This window comes from Lutjanus erythropterus, chromosome 11 (genome assembly GCF_056507025.1).
Source record: "Lutjanus erythropterus isolate fLutEry1 chromosome 11, fLutEry1.hap2, whole genome shotgun sequence".
NCBI classification, from domain to species: Eukaryota; Metazoa; Chordata; class Actinopteri; order Lutjaniformes; family Lutjanidae; genus Lutjanus; species Lutjanus erythropterus.
In genome coordinates, this window is record NC_139327.1 from 4,052,917 (window position 1) to 4,076,704 (window position 23,788).

The 23,788-nt window shown below is 41.0% G+C and overlaps 1 protein-coding gene across 2 annotated transcripts in view; it reads left to right on the forward strand.

Moving 5' to 3' along the window:
• The window catches only part of med13a (mediator complex subunit 13a), a 98,425-nt gene that overhangs the window by 41,182 nt on the left and 33,455 nt on the right, over positions 1-23,788 (forward strand). The window contains exons 4-9 of one of the 2 annotated variants that reach the window (XM_084730506.1): positions 9,229-9,374; positions 18,266-18,466; positions 18,574-18,771; positions 19,502-19,664; positions 20,433-20,543; positions 22,856-23,608. In XM_084730506.1, coding sequence (XP_084586632.1) covers positions 9,229-9,374; positions 18,266-18,466; positions 18,574-18,771; positions 19,502-19,664; positions 20,433-20,543; positions 22,856-23,608 — 1,572 coding nt within the window. The remainder of the gene's footprint in view (positions 1-9,228; positions 9,375-18,265; positions 18,467-18,573; positions 18,772-19,501; positions 19,665-20,432; positions 20,544-22,855; positions 23,609-23,788) is intronic. The other variant, XM_084730507.1, reaches the window with a different exon arrangement.

Genomic DNA, 23,788 nt, shown 5'->3' on the forward strand with positions numbered 1-23,788 from the left:
TGGGATGATGCTCCGTCCCTGTAGGTTTACATGGGCAGCTGCTTTTGCTGCCATTTGCTGTAACAACAAGCCACAAATTAATCTGCTGGCAGGCCTCGGTACAGATAACTCACAGAAGATAATGAGATGGTGTTGCTCACAGTCATTGTTTTGTTCAGAAAGAACAATCTGCTTTCTTTCCATCATTACAGTTGTCCACCATTTTTGTTAGATAGTCGGACAAAAGGTTTTCAGTAGATAAGAAATGATTCTTAGGGAGAAAAAGTTTGAATAATACAACTTTATTCTTTAAAGCAGATCAGCCAGTTTCAAAATTTGAGTTGGCATATTTGAATGACTGAATTAATCTACATCAATTAATCAGCAACTATTTTGGTAATTGATAACTCTTTTCAGCAATTTTTCAAACTAAAACACCATTTCTGCCTATATTGTGACGATTTCCTGCTTTTCTATTTTACATCACTGTAAGCTGTATACTATTTGGTTTTGAACTGTTGGTTAGAAATAACTAGCTATTTTATGACGTTGTCTTGTGCTCTGTGCAATTGCGATGGGTATTTTTAATTTCTGACATTTTGTACAGCCCTGATTCCAAAAAAGTTAGATCAGTGTGTAAAATATAAATAAAAACGGAATGCAGTCATTTGCAAATGAACTGTGTTTAGTTCTGACAGGCTTGTACACTGACTGATTAATTGGTTAATCGAGAATATAATAATCAGATTAATCATTTGTGAAAATCAGGCTCTAGCTAACAATTATTTTCATAGTCGATTAATTGGTCAATTATTTTCTCTAGTTGTTTGTTTTGAAATGTTTCCCAAAGCCCAAGATGACGTCCTCAAATGTCTTGTTTTATTTACAACCCAAAGATATTCAGTTTAATGTCTACGAACGGTAAAGATACCAAAAATATTCACGTTTGAGAAGCTGAAATCAAAGAGACAGAAAAATTGCTCAAACTGATTTATGGATTTTGTGATTAATTTAACAATTATTTGTTGCAGCTCTAAATGAAAATTATCCTTACCTTTAACCCTGGGGAATTTGACATTTGTGGGAGAAAGTGAAAGCAATGTTGAATATAGTGCCCAGTGCAATTTAGAAATGTTAGAGGAAAGTGAGCAGCAGTCTGAACGTTGTTCTTCTTCAGTGTGTCACCTGGTGCAGGTACAGTGAATGAGCTCTTGGATAAAGTGAAATGTCAACAGGCCTGTTCTGTATACTAAAGAAATGAGCTATAATGCACATACCTTTTTCAAAATAAATACCATGTCAGAAGTTTGGGATGTTGAAATGGCTGATCACCTGTTTGTGTGTTACACAGCAGACCATCCATGTGACACTGATGGAGGCTGTCAGTCCCGCTCGGCTCCCTCCCTCGCTCCCCGCCGCCACACAGGCCGCCGCTGGCCTTTGGCACCTCATTTCCATGGCATGCCAGCTGAAGGCAAATGTGCCCACCTGCCCTCCTTTGTACGTGGCCCTGCTTCAAATCCTCACCGGACTATCTTATTGTCTCCTTACCGAGCCAAAGGCCACCAGCCATTTGCATCTGGGAGGTGGAGCAGGGAGTGCCTCTGTGGACAATCACAGCGGCGTGTGAGCGAGCGTGCGCTGTGTGTGGCTGCGAGCAGAGGGAAAGGAGAGCAGATCACAGAGCAGCCCAGTCTATTTGCCAGTTAATAGATGAAGAGCAGAGGAGAGGGGAGTGGGAGGAAAGGTGGAGACAGGGAGAGAAAAGATGATTAAAAGATCTTGTGGCTTTTTGTCAGGCTACAGCGGCAACCCCTCCCTCCTTCATACTCTCTCAACACCACTGAGAGAGAGAGATGGAGATAAAAGTGAAACCCCACACATCTAGTTAATGAACATGATATTCTGACAGGTATCTAGTTGTTTTGAGGGCTGCTAAACTCAGTGTTTTGGCTACACCGCAGCCTGCTGTGTCTCATATTTTCTCTCCATTGTTAAAACGATGCATTTAATTCCTCTAATAACAGAGCAAACAAATGAGATGAGAACTATTTAGTCGTTTAAAGAAGGATTTCTGCGTCCATTAGCTCATGCACAGCGCGCTGCTGACAGGTGGTGTTTTAATCACACACGCACAGTTTTCTGTGGCACTCAGTCAACACTGGCCTTGGGTTCTGGCCTTTTTTTGAAGTGCAGCAGCAGTATCTCACTGAAGGGGAGATGACATTCTGAAATCCCTGAGAACCTGAGACTTGAGGCAGATTTGACATACTTTAGCAGACACAGTGTGTCATGGAGCCGGGGGCCCCCTAGGGGTCCCTCCGGGGCTTCTTGGGGACCCTTAGGCAAAGTAAGAAATTGTTTTCAAATGAAATTAGAATTTCATTATGATTTAATTTGGACTTGAGGCACACAGGGGATGTTATAGGGGTGTCCGTGCTCATTTAAAAGAATAGTTCAGGAAGTCAGGGCACCTGGCTAAGACATAACACAGCAATCCTGCTGTAAAACCACGGCTTGTCATTTTTAGACATTGTTTTGTGAATTGATTAAGCAAGATATAACATGTGAAGTAGTGAGCTTTAGAGGTGCTGACTGGTGGATTTCCTTATTAAGCAGACATGCTGTATCCTTCTGTTTTAATGCTAAGCTAGGCTAACTGGCTGCTCCCTTTAGCTTCATATTTACTATACAGACATCTGGCATCTATTTTCATATCTAGTTTTCAGCAAGGAAGTGAATATCTTTATTCATTTCTCAAAATGTTTATCTCTTTCTTTAAAGATCCCTTCCAAACATATATGAAGACATACTATAGTACAAATAGTCTCCTTGGAAAATAATGTGTCTGACAGGTTTTTCTGCAAAAATAATCAGGATTTCCATAGTAAAATCCTTAAAAAAATGATCTTTTCTTCTTTTTCTACTTATTTAAAATTCCAAAATCCACAAATATGCTAATTCTGTTCATTTCTTATGTTTCCCTGTTGGACACAGAAAGTCCACTGCTTCACTGTAAAGTCCACTCTCAGTTTGTGTGCGCTGGCAGCTTTAAGTTTATACATCACACATGTAGAGCTGCAGCGATTAATCAGTTAATCAATTATTAAATTAATCACCAGCTACTTTGATAATTGATTAATCGGTTTGAGTACTATTCAAAGAAAAAATGTCCACTTAAAAACTGCTTTTCAATGAGCACAGAGAAACTTTCCACTTTTTTCGATTAATATGAAAGCAACCTTCTTTGTATCAAACTCTGCACGCACATCATTCTGTACAGTGAAGCTCAAACATCCAACTGTAGCATCAAGAAGAAAAACATATGCTTGAGTGTAGGTGGACTTAAAGAGTTCACCTTATCTACATTACAAGTGAGTGCACTACTAAATGATTAATAATCAAAGGTGTACCTTTTTTATCTTGGATTCATCTATTTTAAAAACTGGTCTGTTACAATAGAAAACTACTTGTTAAATCAGTGTTTTGGCCTCCCCATGCCTACCCTTGCTCACCTGATCTCAACTACCACATACACACTTACCCACCATGCTTAGCAGCTGTTGTGTGTGTGTGTGTGTGTGTGTGTGTTTGTGTGTGTGTGTGTGTGTGTGTGTGTGTGTGTGTGTGTGTTTTGCCCACATGCTGGTATGTGTGAGCGTTGTGTTTGCCTCACCAGCAGGCCGTGGATGTTTGCAGAAGAATTGAATTTGGCACGATGCTGCGGCTGTGTTAGTGTATGCCACGCGTGTGTGTGCGTGTGTGTGCGTGCGTGTGTGTGTGTGTGTGTGTGTGTGTGTGTGGACAGGAGGGTGAATGCTCCTGTGCTGTTGTTGTTTTTGTTGATGTTTCTGTGCTTACTTGGCCAAGTGCTAACTGAGCACCTGTTGAAATCTGAGCCATCCCTCTGTTGGCAGTTGTTCTGCAACTTTGTGGTCTGAATGCTCAGTTGGGTCAATAGTGTATAGGAATAACAACATTTAATGAGGCTGACGTTCAGGATTATTTCCAGGTTTCATCTGTGAAAAAGTAAAAATGTCCAAGTGCATATTTTGTTGTTTATACAAGTACAAATATGTAAAGAAATATATTCATATAGAACAAGTTGTCTTCTAATCACTGCTGGGTAGTAATGTGATCATTTAGCATGCGACAGTTTTAATGCCAACAGCTGGCATGTCTCATAATCTTCTTAACCTATCAGCTGACACCGGCAGAGCAATCTGTACAATCACATTTATAAAGAATTGATTTGAATCTGGTAGGATGCTGTGTGTGAGCATTGGGTTGTACTTCTGTCTGTTGAGCCACAGATGGCAGCCCTCTACCTCGAGCTCATGAGTGCCCTGCACACACAGATGTGTGTGAATGTGTAGCGTCAGGGTGCCTTTGCGTGTGAAAGGAGAATGGTAGTGTGCAGTCCTGCACATGTCTGCAGAATGCAATGACACATTTTGTCTCTCTGTTGTAGTCTGTCTCTCACTTTTGACTTTCCTTTCCTTGTACGTCACCCTCTAGTCTGGGAGGTGTGCAACCTGTAGCTCTGAAGCCACATGCAGCTCTCTAGCCACTCTCCAGTGAATCCTTGTGGCTTTGGAAAAATATTTTATGGAAATTAATGTTTTAACATTAACATATTAAATTTGAAGTCAAGGTACTGCAATAGATTATTGAGTTTGAAAAAGTTTTACCAACTACTAATCTTTTGTTTTCTTCTTTAGATAAACTTAAATCTTTGAGCTTTAGAAACTAAAAAATGCAGACAACCTAAAGATTAGATATTGAGTAAGTGAATTGAAGTGAAAGTAAATGATGTTTCAATTAAAAACATCCCTTTTTCAGGCACCAAAATAATGATGAATAACCAAAATAATCGGTTGGCCTATTTTGAAACGCACTTTTTTGAATTTCCAAAACTCAGAGATTGAAGTTTATCTGAAGAAGAAAAGTAAATCATCTCAACTAAAGATTATAAGTTGACAAAACTTTATAAACTTAATTTCAAAAGTCAAGAAGTTTGAGTTTGGCTCAAAACTCAAAAATTGCTGTATGTTGCCTTTAAATTTTTGAGTATATAACTGTATAAATATGTAGCCTATACACCAAAAAAAAAGTTTCAGTATTTTGTCAACTAAATGTGTTTCATGGCTTGGTGCCTTTTCCTCTAAATTTTGGCTGGTTTTGAGTCTCCATAAGCTAGCTATTGATGTCAAATCAAAACAAAAAGGAAAAAAGAAAAGTCCTCAGATTTTTTTTAAAATTTTATTTTATTTTTTATTTTTTTGCAGGGGCCAGACCCCTGCTCTAGGCCATTCCTCCTGCATGTACATACACAACACACACCACAGTACATTCTTTTAGCGGTGACAATAATGTTTTCATTGCTTGACAGGCTAACCAGCTAATTCATCTCCCCCGAAAAATGTGGTTTAGTCCTTTTAAGAGAGCCTTAAATAACCTTAACACCCCTTGCTAGCCTGTCTGAATCTTCTTGCTGTTTCTCACACACACACACCCTCCAGGTGGTTGGGTGACATGCCATGCCTCAGGACCAGAGGGTGTTTTACACAACACACATACACCGCAGTCAAAGGAGCCAAGTGTAACTTATTACTTCAGCAGAGCAGCGGTCGTGTCACACTCCCCAAACAAAGGCGGCTTTGCTCTCAGTGTTACCTGTTAGTGCATAAAGTGGAAAACACAGACTCCAAACAAATGCACACCCTAGTTTCTTAAAGGGTCAGATTTTTTTTAAGTGAGTAACGAGATTAAGGTGATACTTACTGTGTTCATTTTTTATATCAAAGTTGTTTTTTATTTTTCTAATATGCATTAGGAAATATTAAGACTGAATATAACCAAGCAGTTTGTAAGCTAATTTATTAACTGAAATAAATATTTGTTAGACAGGGAAACTTGAACTAATAGTAATTAATAGTTAGTCTGTATTGGTCCATTAAAACAGAATGTTGATGTTTGTCATGAAGACACCTTACTTGATATAATATTTGTGACACAAATATAATGCTTTTGTATGATATTGTTCTGTAAATTGGCTTATCCTTTTTAGATTTGTTTGCAGGATTATTTTTAAGTTATTGTTTGTTACATTCATTCCTACTGTCCATGTCCATACTGGCTGATGAAGTCCTCCTTTCCTGACTTAACTCCAGTATTTTCATAAGTTCACCTGAGGCTAGTATGAGCCTTCAGTCTGAGTTAGCGGGCGTTTGGACTAAAAACAGCCCTGCATTTAAAAAATAAATAAATAAATAATTGCAAGGGGTCGAGTTGGTCCCTCAGTGTGAGGGCTTATCAGATGCCGGAACACTGAACAGGATTTTGCAACTCTGGACAGTGATCATGTTTCTTCCATTGAGTTGCCAGTGAGGTTATGAGTAGAAATATGCCATTCATGTCACAAAGTAATATACCAGGAATGTACGCTTAGTCATATTTGAGTGTCCAATGTAGCGCCTTGCTGAATGATGTTGCATTGTGGTTTGGCAAAAGGTGTCCTGTATCATGTTGTTTTTAACACGTGATAGGATTAAAGTGTCAACACTTCTGACAGCCTATTTCCAAAGTTAGTCTTTTTATTATGAATGAAACACTGTGGAAACAAAGAAGGAATTTTGTACTGAAAAGACCTGCTTGATTTTTCTTAATTTTGCAACAAAAAAAAGGTACTGTGATTATTCTGACTGAAATTACAATATGTGATACAATTAGTGGAAATGATCAGTTTTGCATAACAATTTTCATGTTCGTTGAAGAAAAAAAATCTGTTAAAATGGTGATGATGTGATATTTATTGAGGTCTGTACCAAACAATGTTTTCATTCATCTGGAGAACAGGATTTTTAGGCCAAGACATCTACGCAGCACTACAGTACCTCATTGTAATGCTGTTTTCTCAAACATTTTTCCCTTTAAAAAAAATACTGCGATCTTCATATAAGCCTTAGATTAACTTAAGCATTGATTATATTTTACAGGGTGAAGGTGACTGTTGATTTTGTCTATCACTGTGGTCATGTTAAGAGGGGATTGCTCCCCAGCCTGTGTAAACAGGAGGAATAATTACAGCATCCAGTAGTGCTTTCAATATACAAGCTGGCTTGTTAGTATTGTGTTGTGAAAGACTCCATCCTTAAATTTCATGGTGGTAGCAGTCCAATACATGCATGTTTTGGAGCACTGAATATCCAGTTCTCTCTTGCTCTGACTCACCTTCATTAGCCTACTTGCTTCCTGCTGTAGAATATGAATATCATACATCCATAGCCATTCACTAACTAGCACCATCTCATTTTTACAGAAAAAAGTGTTAAGATGAATGTCAAGCTCTGGGGGGCTTAGGGCATCTCTTCACTACGTAGGTGGTATTATCTTCTTGAAGTGCTCTCACTCTCTCTCTCCATCTCTGTATCTGCCTGGCTCTCCCTCTCTGCTCCTTCTCTTTAATCCTCTGCAGAGTAGGTGTGCCAGAGAGAGACGGGGAGAGAAGACTGATATTTGCTTAACCAAATCCTTGGAGGAGGCAACCCTCTTTGATCCACTTCCAAATTCACAGCGTCCTCTTTCATTTGGTCATCCGTCACTTGCGCTGTCTCTCTTGCGCTCTCTGCATTTGTGTGACTTGTGTGTGTTTCTGCGGGTGTGTGTTTTGGATGAGAGTGGGCTGAAAGAGAGAGGAAAGCCCGCAGACAATGGCCTGCATTTTGCTCTGCCCCTCTCTCCTTCCGTCTGCCGTGTCCTTGCTTTCCGTTTCTTCTTCAACTTGTCACTTTTGTTGTGTGCTGTTGAGGTCAGACTGGCACAGGCAGGCGTTGTTGTAAGCAGAAGAGCTTGTGTGTGTGTGTGTGTGTGTGTGTGTGTGTGTGTGTGTGTGTGTGTGTGTGTGTGTGTGTGTGTGTGTGTGTGTGTGTGTGTGTGTGTGAGAGAGAGAGAGAGAAGGTACTGTTAGAGCTGAGCGTATTGGCTAGAAAGCCAGGGTGAGTCAGGGCTTGCCCCTTTGTTTTACACACAGCGCTATCCACACTAGATGGACAGAAGCAGGGTTGCACCCATATACCACCTGTGATTACCGCTGTGTTGACTTACTTGCATCCTGACCTCTGTTCAGGCTGTTTAAGTCTCTAAACCCAAAGTCTCCCACCCTATTTGGCATTTATTGTAGGGATTACTGTGCTGGAAGCTGGAAGCATGCAAATGCTTCGTTATTGTCTGTGGCAGTGTCGGAATATCGACTTGTCCATCTCTCAGAATAAGACTGGCCAATGTAGCTGATTAAAATTATCATGAAAAAATGTTTCATATCAGTCCATTGATAATTTTTAATAAAGACCAGGAGAAGAAAGGCTCAATTAACCACTTTATTTCAAATTTAACAGCCCTACTATGAATTTAATCACTTTACTTTGAATTTAATCATTTTATTTTGATTTTAACTGCCTTACTTTGAATCCTCTCCTCTCTCCTCTCCTCTCCTCTCCTCTCCTCTCCTCTCCTCTCCTCTCCTCTCCTCTCCTCTCCTCTCCTCTCCTCTCCTCTGAATGATTTCACCTTGATGCACATTAAATGCTGGTGAGCCAACCTGTCTGTTTTTACTAACAATTTTGTCTCCCTCTGCACTCATTTTTTCACTCCATGCTGTTTTCTTGTTGCTGTGTCACATGTCCATGATGCAGCTGATAAATGATTGGTTGTCGCTTTATTATCAAGGGATATGGCAGGTTGCATTTAAGTGAAACTTTTGAACATCTTATCAAACAGTTATCTTATTGCTATTGATGAAGTGTTTGTTGCCAGCAAATATCACTGTTGTTTTATTGCCCAGCCCTTTTTGATACAGGCTTTTAGGGCAGCTTTGTGTTACCAGAGCGTGCACAGATTAGTAGCATCTTCTTTGACTCCCTTGTGTCTGTCTCTTTCAACAGTCTCTGTCATGTTAAAGCAGAATATGAGTGAGAGCATAGACTCCATTGTAGACCTTGACAAAAAAAAGAAACAGGCTTTTATAATCATATTTTCTCTTTCTACTTTTCCTCTTCCTGCCAACTCTTCTGTTTCTCTCTCTGTGAACAGGAACATCTGATCTGCTTCCTTCTCCCCACAGCAGTCACTTCTCCACCTTACACTCTATTGGAGTTATTCATTACATGTGGTACTTCTTTTCAAAGGTGCATATTAAAGTAGCGTGATCCCAACCCGCTCATCTCTCTTTCTTTCTCTCTCTCCTTGCAGTGAGCACCTATCCTGCGCCTTCACTTTCTTCTTGCATGGTGAGAGCAACGTATGTACCAGTGTGGAGATCAACCAGCACCAGCCTGTCTACCACCTGACGGAGGAGCACCTCACCCTGGCTCAGCAGGCATCCAGCCCCTTCCAAGGTGGGTCTCCACTCTATTACACATTACTTTTGCGAGCAGCTGAGAATACACTGGGAAAATGTCAAAAGGCGCTGTTCAGAAACAATTAAAACAAACATCATCCTGGGCCAGTTAGAAACAAACACTGAATGTAACTTAATATGTAATTGCTGTGCCTTGGGACGTCATTTCAGAATGTTTGGCTCTGACACATACCCACATGTTTTCTAGAAAGCAAAGCTGTAGCTCAGAAGCTGTACAAACAAATGAACAGTGTTGTATGATAATGTCTCACTTTGATTCGACCTCAAGTGGAGTTCCACAAAGTGAGACACATCATTACCCTCAAGTTTTGTCAAAATCTGATCAGCGGTGTCTGAATTATTGAATGTGACAGATGAACAAACAGAGAGCCTGATTTCTGTGGGAAATAAACATGACTCCTATGTGTTGGTTTTTATTTTCTTTGCCTCGAGACAGAATGGTATTCCTCTTTCCAACACAAACAGCTGTAATCAGCTGACAGAATCCAGGAGAAGCCCTCTGACATTTGGATGTCTGTACACTGTGCAGTCAGACAGCCCAGCTAGAAGGACCGGCCGCCTATTGTTACTGCTGTTTTTTTTTTTTTCCTGCTTTGTAACTTTATTCAAAATGTAGGGTCAGCTGAGGAGAATCTTTCATCTACAGCAAATGAGCAGAACAGCCTTCTAATCAATGAAAATACACCAAGCTGTGCGGAATGGTCCAGTCTGACCCCAGACTGTGAATCGGAAACAATTTTCCTCTTGGCACTATAGCTGCTGTCTGATTTTTAAAACTTTAAAGGGATAGTTCAGGGTTTTAAAAGGGTTAGTGTGGTTTCAGCGGAGTCACACAATAACACTAACTAACTAATTGATCAAGGAAACGGTAGACAAGCAAGGCAGAATTACTGTTTTTGTCAAAGGAGTCAGGTGGCTGTGGGATATTTTCATACACACACACACATACTATATTTGGCTTATATAACACCAGTTTCCAATCAGAAAAGGCTGTGTTTAGGTGGCTACAATACCTTTAGCTGCTAACCCTGTCTGCTGCAGCACACTGATCAGCTTCTTACATCAGTAGTACTGCAGCTTCTCCAAACTGGGGACATGCTAACTAACATCTCCTGTAGATAATACACGGACTATTGATAAGTGCCTCATACAGCCCTGCTTCAAGTAGTCAGAACTATCCCTTTAAAACCTAATCATTGATCTCTGACTTGGCCTATCAAAGTTTTTATTTTTGTAAATAAGAGTTATGCTGTTTTTCTGACATAAAGTAGCAAAACTTATAAAAAGTTCCCTTGAATAAGTTGAAATCCATCTTTGAATCATAAGTGGTGCTGTCAAGGGTAAACAAAAAAACTATCAATCAACATCAACACAACATGTGTGAAGACGTCAGTGTAAGGACTTGAGGCCTCCTTTGCTCCCGTTTAATGAAGAAGAGCCAAAGACATAAGTTGCACAATACTAATCAGATACTGAAAGGTCATTTTCTTACATCTCATGGATGTGCTGCAGCTGCTTTTACTTTCAGGAAGCCACTTTAACCACAAAAAAGCCTAAAATGTTATTGTACGCACACTACTACCTGTGATTCTACAAAATAGCATCTCCTAAAATATGCTAATCTTGAGGTTTCAAGGATCCCATTTAGCTCAAAATAACTTTAGGCTGTTGAGCAAAGCACCCAGCATGTTGCCCCAAGGAGTTAAGGTGGAGTATACAAGAGTAAATAAGGGAAATATGCTTTCAAAAGCATTTAAAAAATGTTTTCTTGTAAATGTTAAATGCTCAGTGGAGGTGTAGGAGTGTCATTTTTTGAATAAAATATATTAGAGTGCTGTGTTAGGCGCCTTTGCCAAGATAAAGCATATACAATCTTCAGTCAGACTGTCTTTCATTACAGATTGGCTTGCAGCCAGTTAAAGAAAGGCCTCTGTAGTCACTTTAAATTTAGTGTAGTGTAGTTATAGAAATGTGTGGCTCTAATGATATTCCATCATTGGCTCTAAATTCATTACCCCACCCTAAGCCAAACGCTATGTAATCCCAAAATCATTGTTTGCTTTCATTTCCACTCACACATAGAAATGTTAATGTAATGACTGTGATATACGGTTTGGCTTATTTTGCATTGAGAAGGAAATAGAAAATCTGCGCAGCACTATCAGAATAAAATGATTTCACACAACTATTTCACACTAACCCTGTTGTTATTTGAATCAGAAGTAATGTACAAATATCTGTATCTGGCATTATTCAGCCGTACCTTCCCTGATCCTTCCCTCTTCTGCATATTTCACATAAATGGATTTCAGTGTTGACTTAACATCAACATGCCACCTGAACCAGACTCAAGATAAATACAATTTAGTTTACGAACTGAAAACAAAGGAGTTGAGGTGTGAAGATTTCTAATGCATCGTGATGCAGACATAGATGGCTATGCATCGATGACAGAGCATAATCAGGAATTTGTTGTCTGCACAGAATTATAGATTGATTATTGTTGATTTTCTGGCCTCAGCTAGACTGTACAGTTATGAATGTACGTTGTTATTATCATTATTATTATTATTATTATTATTTTATTTATTTATTTATTTTTTCAGCCAGAACCATTAACCAATAATTGCCTGCTTCTTGGGGCAGATACTGATAAGATAAAAGATAATTTTACATTTTTGTATTTTAAAAAGAAGTTCATATAACCTTTAGTTTGTACACACCTGTGGGTAAGAGAGGTTAATATGGAGTGAGCAAAGATGGATGATTCAATATTCCATAGCTCTGACTAAACCAAGTATAAGAAACATCGCTATTATGACAGAAACAAAGGATGTGTACAAATGTTAATCCAAAAAAATTAAAATTCAGTCATTATCTACTCACCCTCATGTTGATTGAAGGTTTGGTTTATTTATTTTTTTTTTGTAGTCCACAAAACACTGCTGGATTTTCACAGAAAAACAGTGTTGCAGAATCTCCCAAACAATGGAAGTGAATGGTGACCAGTTTTCAAATGCAAGAAAAAAATAAATAAATAAAAAAAATAGGTGCTTTCATACACACCATCACGCCACACACAGTTCAGACGGCGTGCACACACATGTGAAAGTGGCTCCAAGCTAAAGATCTACAGTGAAGATTCAGGCTAAAAACATGGTGTAAATAACATTTTTCTTCAATTGTTCAGTTGTCTTTTTACATTTGAAAATCCTCATTCACTTAAATTGTTTGGGAGATTCTGCAACATTGTTTTCCTGTGAAACTCCAGCAGTGTCTTGTGGACTAAAAAACTAAACCTGACCTTCAGTCTGCATGAGGGTGAACAGATACCAACTAAATTTAAATTTGTAGGTGAACTATTCCAAATATGCTCTAGCTTTTATAGAGCATTTTGCCTAAGAATTCAGATTAGTTGTGATATCAACCCTGATATTTATTGAACATACATAGGACTGGTTTTGAAAAGATGCAACTACGTTATAAACTGTTGTAGTCTGATTTTGCGAGTTCTTTGTGAATAAAGAGGGAGTCCAGATTTATCTGACTGCTGGTACTAATTGATGAAAAGTAGATATGTACAGTAATATAGAAAGTCACTGATGCGATACATTGAGATACTTTGAGAATTGTTGTGTATTCAAGTCAATTACAGGTGTAATCTATCTAAAGTAATCTAATCAAAAGTGCTCACTTGCTCACTTTGTGGGGGTGTGAATCTGCACTGGCCTCACAATTCCACGTGGGCTTCATTACTCTTTCTACAAAAAAATGTAAGCTTAGTGACACATAAGCCCCTTGGAGAAGTTTCCCTCTTCTACCTTCTCGTCTATAGTTGGATAGATGTGATTCAGCCCTCCCCTCTCCATACACCCCCTCCAGAGTAATAACAGTGATCACTTCCTCCATTCACCACAGTAATTCCTGTACAGCCAACCCCTTTACTGCCTCTAGGGTTCTCCTGAAGGGAGGGAGGCGATAATGTCCCGTCTAGTTAAAGACTGGTGCCTTGGATAAAAATAAAATGATTATTGGAACTTGCTGTATGTATTCCTATAGGGATTTTGATGGTTTTGTTAGTCATTTAGGATGATTGTATTGCTCCCTGGCCACCAACTAGTAGATAGTTGCTTATGACTCATTTTATTGGCCAATGAATACCTGCCTTTTCCCAATTATCATTTTTTTCTGTTTTCCCACTCTTGTAGTCTCCTTAAAATTGTCAGCAGACACGCACACACACACCTGCTCCTTGTGCATTGTGAGATAACACTGGTTCCAAACGAAGCCGACATGTGTCTCTATAATGTATTTTACGATCAGCACAGGCTGTGTGTTCAGTCCTTGAGTACGCTGTGTGTCTACGCGCAGGTGTGTGTTTTCACCGCCGCAGTGCATCTCCTCCTGGCTAACCAAGCATAGCGTCGAGGAAGGGCTGACTTCCATCCCCTTCATCCATCCATCTCCCCCCCTCCCCCCCTTCTCTCCCCCTCACCTCTGCCAAGCTTGGTTTACTGTGCGGCAGAGCGCTCCGGCAGGCAGACCTCTCCAGGATGTGACCTCATAAAAGGGCGCAGAGTGAATGTAATGAACTCTCAGCCCATTACACTGATCTGAGCACATTTGACATGTCTTCAGGGAGCCAGAGATAGACTCACAGTCAGAGAAAGGGGAAGGCAGAAGGGATGGAGGGGAGGGGAGGGTGCGGTGCGGTGGTGATGGTGATGGGGTGTGGGGGGGACGGTAAACCATTTCCGTAATTGTGCTGAATTTGATCTCTCTTCCACAACTGGCCTCAGGTTAGGGTGTGTGTGTGCGCAGCGAGAAATGCAGAAATGAAAGGGAAAAAGAGTGGGGTTGAATTTAATTAAGGTTAATATGATCGACCATAGCTGGATGTGGTGGGGTACCGCAACATAAATAACCTTTTCTTCTTCCCTCTGTGGGGGTCGTTTTTTGCTGAGGTAGTTTGTTCTGCAGGCTGAGGTGAAACGTTATTCTGAGGTGAAACGTTACTCTCAGGTGCATCCAGGATACATTGTGTCTGCATAACATGTTTCATGTTTTATCTTTGAAAAATGAACATTCATATGACAGGGTGAAGAGTATTCTCTCTTTAAGTACTAGGCCTGGGTAATAAAACATATATTAGTGTTAACAGGGCTCCAACTAACAATTATTTTTATTTTTGATTAATCTGCTAATTATTTTCACAATTAATCATCAGTCATTTAGTCTTTAATATGTCAAAAAATTCTGAAACTCTCATCACAGTTTCCCACAGCCTAAAGTGAAGTCTTCAAACTTTGTCTTTTGTCCAGCCACCATGTCAAAACCCAAACACTCTTCATTTGCTGCCATAAATTACAAAGAAAAGAGGCAAATTCTTTAATTTAAGGAGCTGGAACCTGTTTTGTTTTTTTACATTTTTGCTTGAACAATGACTGAAACAGTCAGTCAGTAATTAACAAATTTTCTGTTTATTGACAAATCGATAAATCCAGTAATCGTTGCAGACACATGTATCAAGTAGTAATAGACACTTCATTTCTAACAGGAGAAATTGTTCAGTAGTTTAACTTAAATACAAACCACCATTAAAGCACATAGAGAATACACCCTGGCTCATAAACAGCCTATTATATCCTTTCATTATGGATAAAATGGAGCGTGCCATGAGTGACATTCAACAAGTGTGTTTTTCAGTTGCATCAACAACAGGTGACACAACAACAGAGACATTGTGGAGTGAGAAAATGAGTGCAGATGGTGAGGAAACTGTTGTGTGGCAAGTCTGTTGAGTCTTTCACCTGTATGCTTTCATAAATTAAGTGGTTAAATTTAACCTTTTTTTCTGGTCTTAAAGATTGTCAATAATTATACATATTGACTGAAATAAAACTCTGTCTCATGATATTTTTTATCAGATATATCACCATTTCACCAAAACCTGCCAGTCATTCCCTTAAAATCTCAGCAAGTGTTAGATCTGTAAGTTCCAAGTTCCAAACCTTCCCATTTAAAAGTTGTAATCCTTGAGCTTTTCAGTCCGACAGTACATAAAAACAAACAGAGAATGTGCAGGGAAGGTAAGAACCTGAAGGGGCTTATAGTAAAACTTCCCTAATACTGTGAATATTTCTTTCCATAACATAATGAGATAAAAAATTAAGAAGAAAAAAATATAAGTAATGATAATAACAAATGTAAACACACAACACATAATCACACATACTCAGTGCATTAACTATAAAGCTCCCTGAGCAGCTACTTTAATAGAAATACAACAGATGAGCAGCTGGTGTATCTGCTCATCGTCTCAACCAAACAAACTCACCTTGTTCTAATAAACATGTCTGTCAATAATAATTGCAACTGTGATCTGATTCCATGCTGCATATGGTGCGAGTAGTTTTCCACACAAAACAGCAGGACACAGTTAAGTTAGTTACTTTGTAGAGGAGTTGGAGGTGTGCAGCCTGTCGCCTGCAGCTTTTCATCTCACAGCTGCTTCTTGGTCCATTACTGCCTTTCAAAATTAAAACTGATTTCAGTGACATAAAACTCTGCTGGATTGTTGTGCTGTGAATCCCTGGTGCTCAGGTAGGCAGTCTGAATCCTGTGTGGGGCTAGTGGACTCTGCCATTATCAATAAAAACTGCTAAATAGGAATGTAATTATTAAATCTAGATGTATTTACTGGCTATAGCTGATAAAATGCTGACCATAAATGGTCACAAAAATGGGTTGATGACCAGGATTGGACAAGTGGCTCCCAAACCTTTCTGGCATGCCCCCGTTTCGGAAGCCGGCAAAAGTTCGAGCCCCCTCCCCCTCCAAAATTTTTAATCAATCAATTGGGGCTGGAACTGATTTAAAAAAAGAAAGAAAGAAAGAAATTAAGGTCAGCAGGATAGAAACAACAAACTCTTGTTTGTTTTCAGCTGTGTTTAACTCTTTATTCCTCCCCCCCTTAGTTTGGGAACCACTAGCACAGGTGGTATCTATGTTTTCATACCTTCCTGACATTTCATCAGGATATATGGTGTATGATGGCATTTGTGTGAAAAAAAAACAGTAATTGTTACGTATATGACGTTGTTTAGCTTACAGTGCTTTGTTTCTTACATGCAATTAAGCTTCTTAGAGAAATCCTGCAGGATTTAAGTACTTATGGCCCTTAGATTAATAAATACAAAGGAAATAAGCGCCCTCATTCCATAGGTTCTTGCTAAAGGACCCAAAGACACTTGCTGCCATGGACACCAACACATCATAGATCTGAATGGAGATGATTTATAGATTTATCATGTGGCTAATGAAATGCTCTTATAGTCGGAAGAAGTCAGAATCAAGTTATGTGGCAATATTTTCATGATTCCATATCCAGTCATATTTAATTAATGAACAAGGAGACTCAGGCTACAGAGCAGAAATGACCGGACAGTTATTTATTTTCTACTTTCAAATATTTCTTCCTTTGTCATAAGTTCCTTTTGAATAAATTAAGCATTTGTAATAAATTATTTTTTTTAATTTTCAGTTGCAACTTCAGTGTTTCAGATAACTTAATTCACAGTGACAGCACTGGAAATCGTACCTTTAGGATTACTAAATACCTTGGTACGGTATGTTGTAATACCTTGCTACTGCCCAAGCCTTTTTATGACTCTCTTAAGGATTTTGTTGGAATACTTGGGAGGTGCGTTTCATCTTCCTTCCCATACTGTTTCTTACTTTTGTTTTTCGTCATTTTCCCATCCTGGAAGCTGTTCTTGGGTCCAGCTGCAAGATCGATACGAGGGGACAGAGGCCATCCAGTGTAGTAATGACACTAGAAAAGTGGTGCAGAGGGGGACATTAACTAATGCTCGCTCACCCACCCAGCCAGTCTGTTCATAGAACCATTTCTACCCCCTCGTCACATTCAAATGTATGATGTACGCAGAGAAGGTGATTGGATGCATAACAAGCTGACTGGTTGTGTGTGCATACATATGCTTGTCAAGTTGATATGCATAGGGTTTCTGTGCTCATGTGTATGCATTATGCATGTTAGTTTATAGTACTATCTGCATTCTCTGATGGATGTAGGTCTGTCCTATAAGCAGACTGATGGCTCCCCGTTTGACTCCCATATGTCTGTGCAGTCAAGTGTGTTTGCCGAGGAGTGGCCCTTTTTATAAGCCTCTGTTTATGGGCTCTGAGAGGCCACTGCTTGCCAATAATTGGCGTCTGGATTGCTCCGTAAGTATTTGGCGAGTCAGCCGGGACCGGCTGGGTCCAGCAGCGCTCAGGAAAGGTCAGAGCACTTCTTCTGATTCGGCCGGAGATGGCAAAATGACAGGGAAAAGGAAGTATGTGGGAGAATAAAGACAGGAAAGATGGTTTAGATAAGAAGGATTAGATTGTTGCAAGAGTGAAAAAATGAAGCGAAAATATATAAAAGCGAGTCAGTGAGGGAAGGTAGAAGGATGATGATAAAGATAAGAGGTGAAGGATAAGGGGAAGGATAAGGATAGGATGGCAGAGCGAAGAAAAGGAAAGAAAGAGGTGAGACCAAAAGGGTAGAATTAAGTTCGTTGAAGATGGGAGGAGAAAGAATACAGACCATTGAATGAAATGTAGAAAATTGATTAACTGGAAGGGAAAGCAATGAAATGAGGAAAGATGAAATGAATACAGAAAAAAATGGGAAAAGGGAAGTGTGGGAGGAAAAAGACAAAGTTAGAGGATAAAAGATGGATGGATGATTTGTGTTGTGAGAACAATGCAGGGTTGAAGGTGTTTTCATGCTGACTAACATTGTCTGTCCCTCTCTCCTCCCTCTTCTCCTCCTCCTCCTCCTCAACTTTTCCTTCTGTCCAGTGATCCTGAGTCCTTTCGGCCTGAATGGAACACTGACCGGCCAGTCGTTCAAGATGTCAGACCCTCCTACCCAGAAGCTGATTGAGGAGTGGAACCAGTTCTACCCCATCAGCCCCAGCGCCAAGGAGGGTGTGTCGGAGGACAAGGTGGAGGACATGGACTGGGAGGATGACTCTCTGGCCTCTGTGGAGGTCCTCGTAGGTCAGTGTTTAAAATTTCTACTGTATCATCAAGCTTAATCCTTTTGTGATTTTCAAAAGTAGCGTTTACTGCTTTGGTTCCTGAACATCCTGCCTCTATGTGTACAGGTGGTGTGCGGATGGTGTACCCAGCCTGCCTAGTGCTGGTACCCCAGTCAGACATCCCCGTTGTGGCCCCTGTGGGGTCCTCCCACTGCACTGCCGTCTACTCGGGTGGCCACCAAGTGCCTGCTTCCCAGCGAGAACCCGCCATGTCTTTGGTGACCCTCACCCCTCCCACATCGCCTGAGGAGGCACAGACAGGTAGTGGTATAAACACAGTGTAAATGTAAAAGACAGGGCAATAAAGACTTTAGTTAAAGGGGTAGTTCAGATTATTTGATGTGGGATTGTATGAGGTACTTATTGATAGAAGACTGAGGTTGGCCCACTTCGGAGAAGCAGAGTGAAAGCTAGGCAAAAACTGTGGACAGAGTCAGCAGCAAAATATTTTTCAGGCTCTTGAAAAAGCTCCACCCAAAAAAAGTCTATCAATTTTAATTGTACGCTATACTATCACTTTTAAGCTATATTTTCACTTTTTCACCTTGCCATCAAACAGTCCTTTGTGACAGGAAATGGACATTACGTAAGTCAAATATCACTCTACCCAAAGCAAAAACAGTAATTTTACCTCACAGACAATGGGAGTTGTTGGTTTGCCGCTGCCTCAGTTGGTTAGTTTTTTGTCTTAGTGTGACTTCTGTGTTTTAAACGTTGTTCAGATTCAGATACACAAATAGGCTGTCCAATAGAGGTAGCAGTAGTCCACCAGCACCTATGGTCTGAGAGGTAATATTACTGTTTTTCCTTAAGGAGTTTGGTTACTTGGCTTACGTAACAGTGGTTTCCTATCCAAAACCTCAAAACCTCACTTCATATAATCCAAACTATTCCTTTAAGTCTGACGAAAAAATCTTGCTTTTTAATTGATCAATTTTTTTGGATTGCTAATTTTTTGTCATATGTCTGTTAACCTTGGCCTTTCCCTTTCCAGTGGACTCTCACTCGGCCCAGAAGTGGGTTAAGATGCCTTCATCCTCTGATGCGTTCAGCGTGGACAGAACAAGTCACCATGGAGGCAAGATTCCACGCCGACTAGCCAGTCAGGTGGTGGAGCGCGTCTGGCAAGAGTGCAATATCAACCGAGCCCAGAACAAGTAAGTCTGGTATTGTCTCTAGAAAGTAGCACAGTTTGATCGGCCGTGCCGCAGTGTTCAAGTACTCTCGGGAAGTTGGAAATCTCATTTTCAGTTTAAAACAATCCAATTAACCCAACTCCTTCAACTGGTTCAAAGTATTCTACACAGGCCCAGATGCCACGCCTGGTTATTATTATTTTTAAATAAACTTTGAATGGCTGAATTTTAATCTGCTCAACCCTTTTTTCCTTCCCTGCACCTTCTCACTGCACATCATATACACTGCACTGATGTCAAGTCGGTTTTCATACTGCTTAATTTTTTATATACAAAAATACCAGAAAAACGTAGGTGGAAATAATGATGACTGGTAATTAAAGTAAGGGTTAGCTTGCAGTTTTGTCCCATGGTCTTTTGTATTATTCACCATCAGTGAATCTGACACATTGGGAGCAACCCGGGATCTGTAGCCCCCTTGACCAAGCACAGAATGTCGGCTGGAGTTAGCTGTTGGCTTGTCAGCCAAAATATTATTGCTCCAAGCAGGGCGATGAAATCAGCCTGAGCACAAAGCTTTTACCATTCGCCACTGTATACCGAAGGAACATGAGAAAGGCCTGTGCACTTTTTTAGGATTTGTGTCAGAATTTTAGGATTTGTGATTATATGGAACCCACATGAATAATGCTTTGTGAAAAACAGCTGAGGAAGTGGCTAGACTCAGTCAAAATTAGCCCTCAGTAGAATTCTGTCTGGAAGTTTATTATTTTTTTTTCTCCTCCCCAGGCGGAAGTTCTCAGCCGCAACCAACGGTACCTGCGACGAGGAGCTGACTGAGAAAGTGGGAGCCTGGGATTTTGTGGAGCCTTCACAGAGGTCATACTGCAGCTGTTCCAGGTCAGTCAGTTCCCATGTGGGTGTACAGTATGTGCAGGTATTGCTCATATATGTGCGCTCAAAGACATTTCAAAGAGGTTACACAGAGTCTACGGAGCTTTGAACACTGGCGCAGAGGGTCGTAGTCAGCAAAATATCTGCAAGTTATATCCATGTCTAGACTTTGACAAGCATATTATTCTTCATATTTTCCAATTTATCACTATTTTGTCTAAATGACAGCCGTGCCCGGGCTGAAACCTCTGCAGGGCTGTGTGTTTCTGTAAGTCAGACATTTTTATTCCTGCACTGATGGGAATAATTTGAAGGAGAAAGAATAGTTTGACCTCTGATGGAACATTTAAGGGGTGCCACTGTAGTAAAAGGTGCGTGTGTGTTGAATGCTCCTAATGTTGACAAAAAAGCCGAATAAGTTCAGACGTATCTGTTAAGTGTCACTGTTTTTATCAGCGAAGGACAGAGAGGAAGAGTTACAGTTGATACATGTTGTCAGGACATAGGCAGGGAAAGGCTCCAGTGAGAATATGATTTGTTGTCTCACACCTTAATTTTAATGATATTCTGTTTGCTGTGCATACTTATACCTGCACACCTGTATTTCTTCCTGTTTATAACTGTTTATAAATTCTGCCTCAGGAAAAGCTTGATTTCACTATTTTGTGTTTATTTCCTTGTTCATCACTTTAACATTTAATTACCGTCTTTGGGGCCTCATTCTTGAATTAAACAGCAAATCAGCTGTCTTTTACATCATTTAGTCTTCAGCTTGTCATCTGTCTCAGCCAACCACAGTTGCAACCAGCTGCCTTACTCTCAAGGGTACATGTAAACACAAGCAGCTATCCGCTGCAGACTGCAGGATGGATGTCTGGATGCTTGACTGGTCTTCACATGGCATGCCTGAACCAATCTCATAGATTAGATGAAGATTCTTAATCATGGTTAATTAGCAAGTACTATTGAAACTGGACTTTGATTGGTGGATACCTTACAAGTTTGGGCAGACTTCCATTGGGGATTCCTTTGCACTCGGCTTTTTTTTTCCCACCTAAGGAGAGGAGAGCCGGCTTGGACCGCAGACGAGAGCAGAGTGGATTGGACCAGTCAGCTGGAGCATGTTAATTTGTTGGACGCCACCCAGCACTTTGGCGACACTGAAATGGGAAGCTCTGCGCGTTGCCAATTTTAATGGCCATTAGCTTTGTTTTGTAGATGGAAGACTTCCGCGTGTCCGCTTATCTTGACATCTAATTGTCAGGGCATGCAAGTCGCCTGGCCGTCAAAGAGACAAAACTTCCTCATCAACACCCAAATGTAAGGCCACAGCAGTAGGCTGAAGTGTGACCCAGCAAAGGAAAGGCTGAGGAGACACTGATACTGACCCAAAAGGTGGACAGTGATAGGGATAGGACACGGTCACACATGCAAAAGGAACATTGGTGAATATTTGCCACCTGTTCACTTCCCTTCTGGGTGAACAAAAGGGTGAATAATACCTTTGCTTCTCGTGACAAAACAGATTTGCATCTCTGCTTTGTGAATTCAAGATTTGTGAACTTTGACCTGCAAAGTTGCCTCATTAATAGCAAATAAGCATTTCGTCTCAGCGGGTGACAGAGCTTTCTCATGTGTGTCCGTACCTGATGAGAGAAGGTGAGCGAAGTGGCTTGGCTGGCTGTGGGCAGGTCGGGTGGTCTTAGAGCAGGTAGTCCACAGAACAACCAGTGGAACCTGATGATCATTGTGAAGCCTTTTTATGATGCATACCAGTGTAATACAGCGACTGATTAGCCTCAGTTGAACGAGCTGAATAGGCAGTAGAGCAGAGAGAGAGATATTGTTGCTTTTCTAGTGACAGCACTTCATTTATTTGCGTCATTAATGATCTTTTTGGACTTTTTGTTAGAAGGTAATGTGGAGGCTTTTAGAGGATGCATTTTGTTCGTGTCATGAGTTTTAGGGTGAATAATAAAGAAAATAATGAATGAGCAATAACATTTGTGGATTAGGCATTGCAGTCTTACACTCCTGCAACTTAATTGTTGTCTGTCTGCTAACTGATTTGAGATTAATTAGTGGGGCTGCCATGTTGCAGGTGAGAATAATTGAGTTAATTGATGTTTTCTGGAAGAAGCAGATGTGAGGGTTTATAGGGAGGTTTTACACAAACTGTAAAAGATCTCTGTGTATCATGATAATGAAAAATTTTCATTGCGCATCTGTAATGTTGGATAGATTTGCTGTGATTCTGCTGCCATTTTGCTAAGTGTCATTGTCTCAGCATATTTGCATGTTTGTCTTCTCCCCTGCAGATACAAATCAGTGAAGCAGCGAACAGGCAGCACCCCAGGCCAAGCTCAGTCAGCGGGACAGCCCTCCCAGCCTCCTACCAAGCACAAAGCCGGGGGAGAGAAAGCTGAGAAAGGTGACAAGCAGCAGAAAAGACCCCAGACGCCCTTCCATCATCGCAGTCTGACCAGCGACGATGCTTCAATAGAAACAGAGGCCACAGCTGGCCAGAGGTTGGCCATGAGGGGTCAGGATGGAGGAAGATTCACGAGTATACGCTCTGCGGATGTGTCCGCCATCCAAAAAGCACCCCAGCTTCACAGCGGCGTGGTCAGTGCTGGGCCATCGGAACAGGCCAACTCCCCACAACCTCCACCACTTAGTCCCCACCCCTGTGAGCGTAACGAGGAGTCAGGGGAGGGTATGAAGAACCCTTCAACCCCCAACAGCCAACACTTTTACCAGCCACCCCCAGAGCCCTGTCTGGTTGGGGTAAAGGGTGGCGGTGAGGAGCCGGGAGGGCCAGAGGGGCTGAATCAGCACTTCCACTCCCATCACCACCACACGCACCCGGGAGGCTCCACCTACTCCGAGCCTCCTGAGCCCACTGTGTACGTGGGCGCAGCGGTCAATTTGGAGGAGGACAACTCCCACGCACCGTGGAGGTTATTCAACCTCCCCCGCAGGAAAGAAGCCGAGCTGCTCACGCCACTGCTGCCCGGGGACAAGCTGAGGGACGAAGCCTCGGCGTCACAGGACCTGATGTCGGTCACAGAGTGAGTGACACCTGCCAATTAACCCCTATCTCTCACACACAATCATACACACACACATACCATTCATAGACTGACTAAGCAGTCAGGCATCCAAGCCCTCCCACCTTTTCCTCTGTTACAGAGTGGCCCCGGGCCGCTTTGGAGCGCTTTCAATAGTCCAGAAAAAATTGTTTTGAAAGA